Raw genomic sequence first — 14,009 nt, forward strand, 5'->3', positions numbered from 1 at the left:
ATTCAGCGTTAACTTAGATTACAAGCTGAAGAAATCTTATCTTACTCTGACTAATAAGTCAGCGTTAACTTAGGTTACAAGCTGAAGAAATCTTATCTTACTCTGACTAATAAGTCAGAGTTAACTTAGATTACAAGCTGGATAAATCTTATCTTACTCTGACTAATAAGTCAGCGTTAACTTAGGTTACAAGCTGAAGAAATCTTATCTTACTCTGACTAATAAGTCAGCGTTAACTTAGGTTACAAGCTGAAGAAATCTGATCTTACTCTTACTAATAAGTCAGTGTTAACTTAGATTACAAGCTGAAGAAATCTTATCTTACTCTGACTAATAAGTCAGCGTTAACTTAGGTTACAAGCTGAAGAAATCTTATCTTACTCTGACTAATAAGTCAGAGTTAACTTAGATTACAAGCTGGATAAATCTTATCTTACTCTGACTAATAAGTCAGCGTTAACTTAGGTTACAAGCTGAAGAAATCTTATCTTACTCTGACTAATAAGTCAGCGTTAACTTAGGTTACAAGCTGAAGAAATCTTATCTTACTCTGACTAATAAGTCAGCGTTAACTTAGATTACAAGCTAAAGAAATCTTATCTTACTCTGACTAATAAGTCAGCGTTAACTTAGATTACAAGCTGAAGAAATCTTATCTTACTCTGACTAATAAGTCAGCGTTAACTTAGATTACAAGCTGAAGAAATCTTATCTTACTCTGACTAATAAGTCAGCGTTAACTTAGGTTACAAGCTGAAGAAATTTTATCTTACTCTGACTAATAAGTCAGTGTTAACTTAGATTACAAGCTGAAGAAATCTTATCTTACTCTGACTAATAAGTCAGCGTTAACTTAGATTACAAGCTGAAGAAATCTTATCTTACTCTGACTAATAAGTCAGCGTTAACTTAGATTACAAGCTGAAGAAATCTTATCTTACTCTGACTAATAAGTCAGCGTTAACTTAGATTACAAGCTGAAGAAATCTTATCTTACTCTGACTAATAAGTCAGCGTTAACTTAGATTACAAGCTGAAGAAATCTTATCTTACTCTGACTAATAAGTCAGTGTTAACTTAGATTACAAGCTGAAGAAATCTTATCTTACTCTGACTAACAAGTCAGAGTTAACTTAGATTACAAGCTGAAGAAATCTTATCTTACTCTGACTAATAAGTCAGAGTTAACTTAGATTACAAGCTGAAGAAATTTTATCTTACTCTGACTAATAAGTCAGCGTTAACTTAGATTACAAGCTGAAGAAATCTTATCTTACTCTGACTGACTAATAAGTCAGCGTTAACTTATATTACAAGCTGAAGAAATCTTATCTTACTCTGACTAATAAGTCAGCGTTAACTTAGATTACAAGCTGAAGAAATCTTATCTTACTCTTACTAATAAGTCAGCGTTAACTTAGATTACAAGCTGAAGAAATCTTATCTTACTCTGACTAATAAGTCAGTGTTAACTTAGATTACAAGCTGAAGAAATCTTATCTTACTCTGACTTATAAGTCAGAGTTAACTTAGATTACAAGCTGAAGAAATCTTATCTTACTCTTATTAATTATTCAGCGTTAACTTAGATTACAAGCTGAAGAAATCTTATCTTACTCTGACTAATAAGTCAGCGTTAACTTAGATTACAAGCTGAAGAAATCTGATCTTACTCTGACTAATAAGTCAGCGTTAACTTAGATTACAAGCTGAAGAAATCTTATCTTACTCTGACTAATAAGTCAGCGTTAACTTAGATTACAAGCTGAAGAAATCTTATCTTACTCTGACTAATAAGTCAGCGTTAACTTAGATTACAAGCTGAAGAAATCTTATCTTACTCTGACTAATAAGTCAGAGTTAACTTAGGTTACAAGCTAAAGAAATCTTATCTTACTCTGACTAATAAGTCAGCGTTAACTTAGGTTACAAGCTGAAGAAATCTTATCTTACTCTGACTAATAAGTCAGCGTTAACTTAGATTACAAGCTGAAGAAATCTTATCTTACTCTTACTAATAAGTCAGAGTTAACTTAGATTACAAGCTGAAGAAATCTTATCTTACTCTTACTAATAAGTCAGCGTTAACTTAGATTACAAGCTGAAGAAATCTTATCTTACTCTTACTAATAAGTCAGCGTTAACTTGGATTACAAGCTGAAGAAATCTTATCTTACTCTGACTAATAAGTCAGAGTTAACTTAGATTACAAGCTGAAGAAATCTGATCTTACTCTTACTAATAAGTCAGCGTTAACTTAGATTACAAGCTGAAGAAATCTTATCTTACTCTGACTTATAAGTCAGTGTTAACCATGATTACAAGTGGAACATATCACATCGTCCTCAACTAATAAGTCAGCGTTAACTAAGATAACAGGCCGAAGAAATCATATCTTTCTCTTACTAATAAGTCAGCGTTAACTTAGATTACAAGCTGAAGAAATCTTATCTTACTCTGACTAATTATTCAGCGTTAACTTAGATTACAAGCTGAAGAAATCTTATCTTACTCTGACTAATAAGTCAGCGTTAACTTAGATTACAAGCTGAAGAAATCTTATCTTACTCTTACTAATAAGTCAGCGTTAACTTAGATTACAAGCTGAAGAAATCTTATCTTACTCTGACTAATAAGTCAGCGTTAACTTAGATTACAAGCTGAAGAAATCTTATCTTACTCTGACTAATAAGTCAGTGTTAACTTAGATTACAAGCTGAAGAAATCTTATCTTACTCTGACTAATAAGTCAGAGTTAACTTAGATTACAAGCTGAAGAAATCTTATCTTACTCTTACTAATAAGTCAGCGTTAACTTAGATTACAAGCTGAAGAAATCTTATCTTACTCTTACTAATAAGTCAGCGTTAACTTAGATTACAAGCTGAAGAAATCTTATCTTACTCTGACTGACTAATAAGTCAGCGTTAACTTATATTACAAGCTGAAGAAATCTTATCTTACTCTGACTAATAAGTCAGCGTTAACTTAGATTACAAGCTGAAGAAATCTTATCTTACTCTTACTAATAAGTCAGCGTTAACTTAGATTACAAGCTGAAGAAATCTTATCTTACTCTGACTAATAAGTCAGCGTTAACTTAGATTACAAGCTGAAGAAATCTTATCTTACTCTTACTAATAAGTCAGCGTTAACTTAGATTACAAGCTGAAGAAATCTTATCTTACTCTGACTAATAAGTCAGCGTTAACTTAGATTACAAGCTGAAGAAATCTTATCTTACTCTGACTAATAAGTCAGCGTTAACTTAGATTACAAGCTGAAGAAATCTTATCTTACTCTGACTAATAAGTCAGCGTTAACTTAGGTTACAAGCTGAAGAAATCTTATCTTACTCTGTCTTATAAGTCAGAGTTAACTTAGATTACAAGCTGAAGAAATCTTATCTTACTCTGTCTAATAAGTCAGTGTTAACTTGGATTACAAGCTGAAGAAATCTTATCTTACTCTGTCTAATAAGTCAGCGTTAACTTAGATTACAAGCTGAAGAAATCTTATCTTACTCTGACTAATAAGTCAGCGTTAACTTAGATTACAAGCTGAAGAAATCTTATCTTACTCTTACTAATAAGTCAGCGTTAACTTAGATTACAAGCTGAAGAAATCTTATCTTACTCTGACTAATAAGTCAGTTTTAACTTAGATTACAAGCTGAAGAAATCTGATCTTACTCTGACTAATAAGTCAGCGTTAACTTAGATTACAAGCTGAAGAAATCTGATCTTACTCTGACTAATAAGTCAGCGTTAACTTAGATTACAAGCTGAAGAAATCTTATCTTACTCTGACTAATAAGTCAGCGTTAACTTAGATTACAAGCTGAAGAAATCTTATCTTACTCTGACTAATAAGTCAGAGTTAACTTAGATTACAAGCTGAAGAAATCTGATCTTACTCTTACTAATAAGTCAGCGTTTACTTAGATTACAAGCTGAAGAAATCTTATCTTACTCTGACTTATAAGTCAGTGTTAACCATGATTACAAGTGGAACATATCACATCGTCCTCAACTAATAAGTCAGCGTTAACTAAGATAACAGGCCGAAGAAATCATATCTTTCTCTTACTAATAAGTCAGCGTTAACTTGGTTAACAAGCCGAATAAACAATTTCTTTCTCTGACTAATTAGTCAGTGTTAACTTGGATTGCAAGCCGTAGAAATCATATCTGTTGCTTACTAATTAGTCAGTGTAAACACATTGTAGTAATCATATCATTTGAGAATCAGTACACTTCTATTTAATGTCACCTGTTTTTTAAATAAGTAAAATTTATATGAAGGTCAAAATGTAGAACGTATTTTGTTTTGCCTTATAACGTTCTACATTTTCACCGTGTAATGACAATCTCCAATGTACAAACTGTTGACAAATTTGGTATCTTAATCAAATAAAAATGCATATTTAAACATTTATTCAATCTCCATGCTTGCTTAGATTTGCAATTGCTAGCGGACCAGACTGCTGTTGTGTTTATGATTACTGCAACATGGTTTTAAGATATTACTACGATTTGATGTCACAGCCGTGTAGAGCAATCTATATATTTCTAAAAATTAATAAAATTCCGTTTGAACCGAAACCGATTGCACTTAGAAAAGGTCAGTACAGTTTATATCATTATTTCCTTTAAATAGAACTTTATTTTTCAAGTATGTATAGATACATAATGGCAAACACGTTTTATGTTTTAACTCAAATTAAATTTTAACACAACTACAAGAAAGTTTAGTTTATATGGGAATAATGAAACATCAAATGTCCTTGTCTATTAAGTTATGGGTCTTACCAAGTCTTTTATGGATGAACAAAGAAACAATAGGGACTTCAGTGATTACAAAGAGACACAAAATCTACCAAAGAGCATAACGTTCTTTATTGAAGTACTTCTTAACTGCAACTTAAAAGTAAATTTATAATGAAACGAATAACACAAAACTCCAGGAAACACGATAGAAAGATTAGTAGAATAGTGTATTACAGGAGTGATAAATAAAAAAACAGAAGAGCTATTGGATATGCAGCACATGAGTGCTAGCACATCTACTGGTGATGCACTTTGAAACGAATAGTCTGGGAGCTGTTTGAACGACTCAGTGTTTGCAATAGCCTGAGAACTGTTTGAACGACTCGGTGTTTGCAATAGTCTGAGAGCTGTTTGAACGACTCAGTGTTTGCAATAGTCTGAGAGCTCTTTGAACGACTCAGTGTTTGCAATAGTCTGAGAGCTCTTTGAACGACTCAGTGTTTGCAATAGTCTGAGAGCTGTTTGAACGACTCAGTGTTTGCAATAGTCTGAGAGCTGTTTGAACGACTCAGTGTTTGCAATAGTCTGAGAGTTCTTTGAACGACTCAGTGTTTGCAATAGTCTGAGAGCTGTTTGAACGACTCAGTGTTTGCAATAGTCTGAGAGCTGTTTGAACGACTCAGTGTTTGCACTAGTCTGAGAGCTGTTTGAACGACTCAGTGTTTGCAATAGTCTGAGAGCTGTTTGAACGACTCAGTGTTTGTCTGAGAGCTGTTTGAACGACTCAGTGTTTGTCTGACAGCTGTTTGGACGACTCAGTGTTTGTCTGAGAGCTGTTTGGACGACTCAGTGTTTGTCTGAGAGCTGTTTGAACGAATCAGTGTTTGCTATAGTCTGAGAGCTGTTTGAACGACTCAGTGTTTGCAATAGTCTGAGAGCTGTTTGAACGACTCAGTGTTTGTCTGAGAGCTGTTTGAACGACTCAGTCTTTGTCTGACAGCTGTTTGGACGACTCAGTGTTTGTCTGAGAGCTGTTTGAACGACTCAGTGTTTGTCTGAGAGCTGTTTGAACGACTCAGTGTTTGTCTGACAGCTGTTTGGACGACTCAGTGTTTGTCTGAGAGCTGTTTGGACGACTCAGTGTTTGTCTGAGAGCTGTTTGAACGACTCAGTGTTTGCTATAGTCTGAGAGCTGTTTGAACGACTCAGTGTTTGTCTGAGAGCTGTTTGAACGACTCAGTGTTTGCAATTGGAAATCGAAGATACAATGTTTATAATTTTCAATGTCAGGCGCGAATTTTGTATACAGTGTGTTTGACGAAACATTTTCGGCTGCACTCAAGATTGGCATTGATATAATCTGAAATACTTTTGCAGGCAAACAAGATTTATGAATATGCTGTAAGAAAAGTCTATTCAACTAGTGGTATTAATGAATCATAAATTCTGTAAATTTCACAAACACTTTTTGAAAACCTAAAAGAAATAGATGATTTTCAGAAATGTAATTTTCTTTACAGGAGAACATCGTTCAGATGAATACAAGAAAGTAAATCCCTTCGGTCTGGTACCCGTTCTAGATGATGATGGATTTATTTTAACAGAAAGGTAATCATTTTGAAATATCAAAACTTTTATCTAGTTTTTCAAATTTCGTTGGACAATTTCTTCTATTCATAGTTCAAGTTTAGAAAAAGATTGATCCAAGTGTTCTATCATACTTAAATCTTCTGGAACATGACATGACATACCTTAAATGTAATAAATATATATAAAACAATATATAGAATGGGAAATGGGAAACCAATTATCATTCAACAATATGAAATGAAATTCCGACTAAATATCGAACTTAATAGAAGTAGCTTGAAAAAGTGCCTCAACGTCTTTTCATATTTCTGATTAGGACTTCGTTGATTTTGACCACATATAATTAACTAAACACAAACATTTCAAAATACAAAAAAACTGCTTACTCATTTCGAAGTGTTTGTATCATTGAACATTGACCTCGATACACATTTGTTTTCCTGCTGACAACACACAAGATAATAAGATTTCTTTAATAACAGTGATTTCTTTGTTTACTCTCCTATCCCCAAAAAGAAAAACGTCAAAGGAATCAGCAAAAACATTAGTCGTTAAATTCTGTAGACGGATACAAAAACTATCTTCGTTGATGCTTTGATGGTGTTTTTATTTTCAGCGTTGCAATATTGAAATATTTGGCAGAAAAATATAATACTCCTGAAAACTGGTATCCCAGGGCTGACATACAAGCCCAAGCAAGAATAGATGAATACATGAACTGGCAGCATTGGAATACCAGATTAAAGTCAGCTAAACTTTTCCAGAGTTTGGTAATGTTCTCTTTTAGCCATTTCGTTTTTCGTTTTTTTCTATATTTTAACCGATTCATGCCACAGTTGCCAAACTTTCGTTCCCGAAGGTTTCACCAGCCCAGTAGTCAGTACTTCGTGTTGTCACGAAATGTAATAAATATGAATTTTAGTTAATTTTCTTTTGAGAATTTTTTTAAATATTCGCAACTCCTTCAATCATATTTGACACAACTTTTTTTTTTAAATCTTTGCCAAATAATTCTCTTCTGCTCTTTATTTTTGGCCTTAGAATTTTTAGTAATCGAGCGCAAAATTATTAATCTAATTTACACGAAACGCATGTCTGGTAGAACAAATTGCATGTCTGCTGACTTTCTCTGCGAATTTCTTTTCGGCACTACATACAGTGGTAAGCATGGTTGTTGTCGCTTTGACACATTCCCCATTTCCATTCTCAATTTTATTTTATTATTGTTAATTTGTTAATGTCATTATGACAAACTTTATTGTAAAAATATCCGGGGGGGGGGGGGGGGGGGGTATCGTTAGTGGCGCTGCTAAAGTGCATGTATAAATATGACAGTTGTTTTATTGGTTCCGTAGATTTACAACGTTTGATTTTGTCAACTTTTATGGACTCCCCCCTTTTTAAATCTATCTTTGAGCTCTATATTTTTTGTTATACTTTTTTCCTATATATAAACACAGCATATTTTTTATGACTTTTGAACTACTGTTGTCTTTATTGAACGCAGTGACGCGTAATCTAATATGTTAAAGACATCACACAGAAGCACTCCATGCTTTAAACAGTTCTGTCGTTTAAAAAATGCAAAACGTACAACACATATGGTTGTATCAAATCTGCATAATTGGTTTAATCATTGCCGAAAGTCTAGTGTAGCAAGTTTATTTCAATAGATGGTAAATGGTTTTTATGACTTGCAAATCTAAAACAATACCGCATGTTATATATTAAGACAGTGTAGCAAGCATGATCAAATATTTGTAAATTGGAAAATGGTTTTGATTTTTCCTAATGAAAATATAATAATGATTTGATTTGTATAAATCGGTCCATTAGAATAAATATCGTATAAAATTTCACCCAAGAGGCATTTTCTTATGTAGAACTTGGTTTTGGCTAGCTAAAAATCTCACTTGTAGGACATTCGCATCAAAGTCCATTATATTGACAACGATGCGTAAACAAAACAAACAGACATAAAAGGTAAATATGTCAAAATAAGGGTACAGCAGTCAACATTGTGTTATAATCTTAATCACTATAAGAAACAAAACTTTCTTGAACTTAAATAAGCATTATTAAAATTCCATAGTTTACACAAAAATGTCGTAGATTCACATGTCCACATTATCAATCTTCCATTATGATTGATTTGTTTTCGTGTTAACAACATTGCCATTTTGTTGGATAAAACTAGGTTGGTTCTACATCAGAAAATGACTGTACCAAGGGAGGAATATGACAGTTGTTATCTATTCGTTTGATGTGCTTGAGCTTTTGATTTTGAAATTTGATTAGGGACTTTTCGTTTTGAATTTTCCTTGGAGTTCATTGTTTTAATGATTTTACTTTTTATTCAAACAATTATTAAAATAGATTCAGACACCATCTTATGTAGTCTGCTCTTGTATGAAATGTAATAATATTACATTAAACTGAGTATGAGCGTACAAAACAAATAAACTCTTATATGAGTATAAGTAAAAACATTTGTCTACAACAGCCCCTGTTTAGTCATATGACTCCAAAAGTATTCTTATTTAAACATCATTTGCTATAGGTATTTGGTATTTGATCTTTCAGGTAAAAGTAAATACAGAAAAGCTCTTCGGACGAACCAAAACTATACAGTGTTATTTTTATTTGTGTTTATCGATTCATTTGATAGTAAGATGATAAACTACTTAATGATGATGCGGTGGGGTAACATACGTAATAAGCAGTTTTGTTTTATTAATTGTTAAAATATCCTTGCTGTAATTACAATTGTTATTTCTTGTTTTATAGTTATTTAGAAGAATGAATAATAAATCAGAAGATTCTGATACAGTTGACCTATTGAGAGCAGAAGTTGAAAAGACTGTCAATTATCTTGAGCAGGTTTGGTTAAAAGACCGACCTTTTCTCTGTGGAAAAGAGATTTCTTTTGCTGATATTCTTGGAGTTTGTGAATTAATTCAATTGTCTGCTGTGTATGAAGAAAAACTATACGAAAAAAGTCCGGTTGTAAAATCTTGGATGGAAAGAGTGAAAGATAGTTTACAGCCCCAATTTGACGAAGCCCACAAGATTATATATGGAGTACGTAAAATGTATGCAAATATGAAAGAACAATCAGCTAAACTGTAATTTAATGTCATATTGTATACAATTTTAATTTATTATTAAGCCATGACTTTAAATTATACTGGGGAACCTCGGTGGCAGAGTGGTCTAAGTAGTTACTACTGTAATCTCTAGCAAGTCAACACTGAGTTTGTGAGTCTGAACACCGGTCGTGCAAGTGAACTCGACTTCAACCTTAATTGAATAGGATTCTCAGTTTTCCTTTCGACGATCGGTGGTTTTTCTCCGGGCACTCCAGCTTCCTCCACCAATACAAACTGGCAACTACGAATTAGCCCTAAAGTGGAGCTTAAAAGTGGTATTAAAACACAAAAATTCAATTCAAATCAATTTTTACTGAGAAATCAATTTATCAATTTTCAAAAAAAAAAAGTAAAATAGCTGTCTTGAATATAAAAAAACCCAATATAAAATGATAAAAATCTTGATTATTGCTTTTTAACTGATGAATGAAAATGAAAACAAACAAAAAATACCCAATCCTGAAAGGAAAATTACAAAACTACTTATAAATTCAAAACACAAAGTCCCTTTTTTTGGAAAGTTTTTATGTATTGCCGAAAAAATTCGTAATCGTTGAATGTGTATATCATACTTTAACTAAGATTGTTAAATAATGTTAATTAATATCATGCTCCTACATTTGTTTTTAATTGTATTAATAGACAACTTTCGAGTTCGATGCATTTCAGTCAAAAACTCTGGTTTTAGTGAACGTCATTTGTGCGTTTAGGGGCGTCGTCACTTCCGTTTCAATGTTGAGCGAGTGGTTGGAAAACTATAATTCTATATTGTACGAATTATTCAGCCAAATTAAATTCTCAAAATTGACAATCAGCACTGCTGTCATTAGGGAATTGTCATTAAGTACCTACAAAACAACCATTATATCTAGTTTATCCTGCACAACGACGATCACTAAGACGCTTGATGAACGTAAATAGTGCAGGGATACAGGCGATCCCCTCTATCTGGTAAATGACGTCATAAAGGCGCGCATAATTGACGAGTTTTTGCCGGTGACGGATGAACTCGAAAGTGGTCTATTGCATATTAATGAATTACCTTATTGTAATATGTGTTGCTAATTATATTTAATGTTATATTTATTATACTTGAAACCTATAAGCAGTATTACTTTTGGAATAAAGAATTTATATATTAAAAGGCAAAATCAAAGGCTCAAACACATCAAAATAATTTTGTATCTTTTTTTTTGCTCTACTTATGTTTTATTCATTATATTATATGTTATTCAGGTCTCAGACAGGGTATATACTGTGACATTCCCGGCTTAGAGTTTATATCCCCTGAGCCGAAGGCGAAGGGGATATAAGCCCTAAGCCGGGAATGTCACAGTATATACCCTTTCTGAGACCTGAATTACACATATATTACGGATTACCCCTGACTTATTATTTTCCAGTGCAGGTATTTGTTGACAACACATATATATTGAAAAACCCAACCTGATATGTTCGGCATACGTGAAGGATTTTCTAATTTGCTGTGAACATAATTTTATCGTGTATGTAATAATTTATAATAACACTTTTAACATAAAATTTAAGTATTAAAAGTGTAAAATGCGTGATTTTGTATCAAAAATGTATTATTGACTGAAGCACGTCATTATTTTCCCTCTGTGAGCCTCTGACAGTCTGATAGCTTTTGACTACGTCACATAGTAACCAGTGTTATGATGACGTTTTTGAGGTTCCAATTGGGGATAAAAACGTCGTATATACCCCGGCAGTTTCCTGAATATATACTGACATCTCTGTGTTGTTATCCAATCACAAACCTCGACACATTTGTAATCCGTAATATATATATAGGGCTCCATGAGTAGCTTGTGTCGCTCATATATGTCTAATTGCATGTGCAATAATGGACACTATCCAACATTGTAGACTAGAATTGAAATATAATATAAAATCACGATTTATATTTTTTATATTGTAGTGCTGATATTTTTTCTGTAGGCAATTAAAGGTCTTCAAACGATTTCAGCAAAATTGTACCCCTTTAGATCTTGTCTTGCGGAAGACGCAAGATCCTTCAGACGATTTAGACCATGTTGATTTATGTAACGTAACGGTACCCAAATTGCACCGAGTACCCAAATTGCACCTATTAAGCCAAAATAGTAAAAATAATCTTACAAGATTTCCTAGAGACCGTAAACAATTCGTATTTTTATGATTTGATACTATGCACATCTTTGAACATAGGTAAAACTATTTAGATATGCACAAAACGTTCACAGTATTCATCAACAGATGAAGTGTTTACAGAAAAGGCAAAATGTACTGAAACGTCGCCATGCGACGTCATCAAAACGTCATCTTTTTAAAATGATCAAATACAATATGTTACAAGTATCCATTTAAAAAAAGCGAAAGAGTAAGCCTGGACTAATATCCAATTGTTCAAAATATTTGAAGAAATTAAACAAAAGTTCTGTTATTAGAATTTTGACAGTACGAATTTAAGCATGGATGCAATTTGGGTACTCCTCATTTTAGAATCATTGATGGTTTGGAGGTCAGTTTAGACCAATTTTTCTATGATTCCATATGGATTAAAAATCAAATTGGTGTACCTATATAATAAAGAAGGATACGGCTACAAAATAAACACAGAATGGAAATTTTGGTCTTTATCATAAAAAAACGTAGGTGAAAAAACTGTCAAAATAGGTGCAATTTGGGTACCATCACGTTAGATATATAGATCTTGTAATATCGAACACTATTGCTATTAAAATTTTCTTTAGATGTTATTTGCTCAAGGTACGCTCAAAATAGTCAAGTTAGAAATAAAAGCTGTTTCATGTTTGCCATCTAAGAGTTTGGACATTTACCTCAACAGTTATGAATAATAAATAAGAAACAACACGAACTCCACTAAAAACCGGGAGTGAAATCAGGTGCTCCGGAAGGGTAAGCATTTCCTGCACCGTATACGACACCCGTCGTGTTATTTCTTTGTTCAGTTCGGTAATGATGGAAGGTTATTATGACTGAGGAAGAATATCAGATATGATTTCTGACACACTTTTGTCATAATGGCCAATCAGCTCATGATGGCGACCGTAAAATTTCTTGAGAGATAACCTTAATTTGATTGATTCAGAGCCCTGTCTTAGCAACTTTTGAGAAAGCAGTATTCCTCGTTCAACAAAATCAACGTACTTTTGGCTCTCTAGAGTTACGTATCAATTGAGACACATATACTCCATATGCTGGTGCCACTGGTATACACAGAAATGGAAAGTTGCCTATAGGAAAATTAAAATCATCACGTTAGTCATAAATTTTGAAATTCAACCTATCATCAGTAGTCATTTCGAGAAAAAGGTCTAAATATGAAGCAGATTTTTCTGTGTCGGTAGTATCTTTAATTTCAAGTTCACTTGGATATATTAAATGTAAGTGATCACTGAATCTATTTTTATTTAGAGAAAGTACATCATCAATATACCGAAAGGTGAAATTAAAAGACCGGGCTAATTTCTTTTCTCTTTTTCTACAAGCCCTTGGATAAATTCTGGTTCATATATGAAGGAAACGCGCGTCTGACGTATTAAATTATAAGCCTGGTACCTTTGAAAACTACTAGTATGTCTAAATGTACTATTGTATTGTTTATTTGTGTATTTCTCTGTCCTGAATGTTCCGGTAGTCCTATCATTTATTGTTGTCCTTTAAGTGTTATATTTAACATTGCCTTAAAAGCCCCCGGAACTACAAAATGTATTTCAAAGTATGTAAATACTTGAGGACATGTTTTCAGTATATCGTGAAACATTTCAGGAGTTCCCTACTGATTTATTAAGGCTGAAATGTTTAAATTCGTTTGACTTGGTCCGTTTCTCATATGTTCCGAGACATATATATGAATACATTTTGGTTGTCAATGAAATGAATCAACTACCCACCACAGGGCTGCGAACATATGTTTTAACATCTAAATAAAAGCCAAAGATGAACAAACCTATTGTCATACAGTATGCTTAAAATAACACCAACGACTAAAAAAAAAACCCGAAGCAACTCAAAAGTAACAACCAGCATATTTGACCCAAGTTTCAAATTAGAGAAAAATAATAGTGGCAGACAATGACTGAAGACAACCACTGAACCAACTATTAGTTTTGTGTCTGTCCATAAATCATACTATTGGTACTAATGTTTCTGCACCAGATGCGCATTTCTGCAGTTAATATTTCTTCAGTGATGCTTGAGACCTAAAATATTTGAAAATCCAAAGCTCACATAGGTCTTGTTCATTTTCAACATTGGACACTCCCAAACATTGCAGACAAACAATAATTAAAGCATGAAAAAATATCTTTTACAGTTTCTCTTGATGTTTCTTAGTTTTAAAAATCGTTATTTAAGTCTGCCAACTTTTTCGTCCAAATTTGATTTGTTTGTATATCTGATCTTTCCCATCATGTCTGGGAGAACTGACAAAAAAACTCCTAAATTCACCACAGCAGTAAAGGTCATACGAAAG

General features: G+C 32.9%; 1 protein-coding gene across 1 annotated transcript; it reads left to right on the forward strand.

Annotated features, from left to right (window-relative positions):
- The first annotated feature begins 4,354 nt into the window (after nt 1–4,354).
- On the forward strand, nt 4,355–9,534 carry LOC139528722 (glutathione S-transferase theta-1-like). The gene is made up of 4 exons (XM_071324855.1): nt 4,355–4,623; nt 6,290–6,377; nt 6,976–7,129; nt 9,147–9,534. Exons 1-4 carry the CDS (start codon nt 4,512–4,514, stop codon nt 9,486–9,488), a joined length of 696 nt encoding a protein of 231 aa, XP_071180956.1. The 5' UTR covers nt 4,355–4,511; the 3' UTR covers nt 9,489–9,534.
- Nucleotides 9,535–14,009: the final 4,475 nt, after the last annotated feature.

This window comes from Mytilus edulis, chromosome 6, assembly GCF_963676685.1.
Source record: "Mytilus edulis chromosome 6, xbMytEdul2.2, whole genome shotgun sequence".
In the NCBI taxonomy this organism is placed as follows: domain Eukaryota; kingdom Metazoa; phylum Mollusca; class Bivalvia; order Mytilida; family Mytilidae; genus Mytilus; species Mytilus edulis.

Coding starts and splice junctions, on each gene's coding strand:
- LOC139528722 (XM_071324855.1), top strand. CDS start 4,512: ATGGTTTTAAGATATTACTACGATTTGATGTCACAGCCGTGTAGAGCA. Junction 4,624..6,289: donor ACCGATTGCACTTAGAAAAG/GTCAGTACAGTT, acceptor TTTTCTTTACAG/GAGAACATCGTTCAGATGAA. Junction 6,378..6,975: donor GGATTTATTTTAACAGAAAG/GTAATCATTTTG, acceptor TTTTATTTTCAG/CGTTGCAATATTGAAATATT.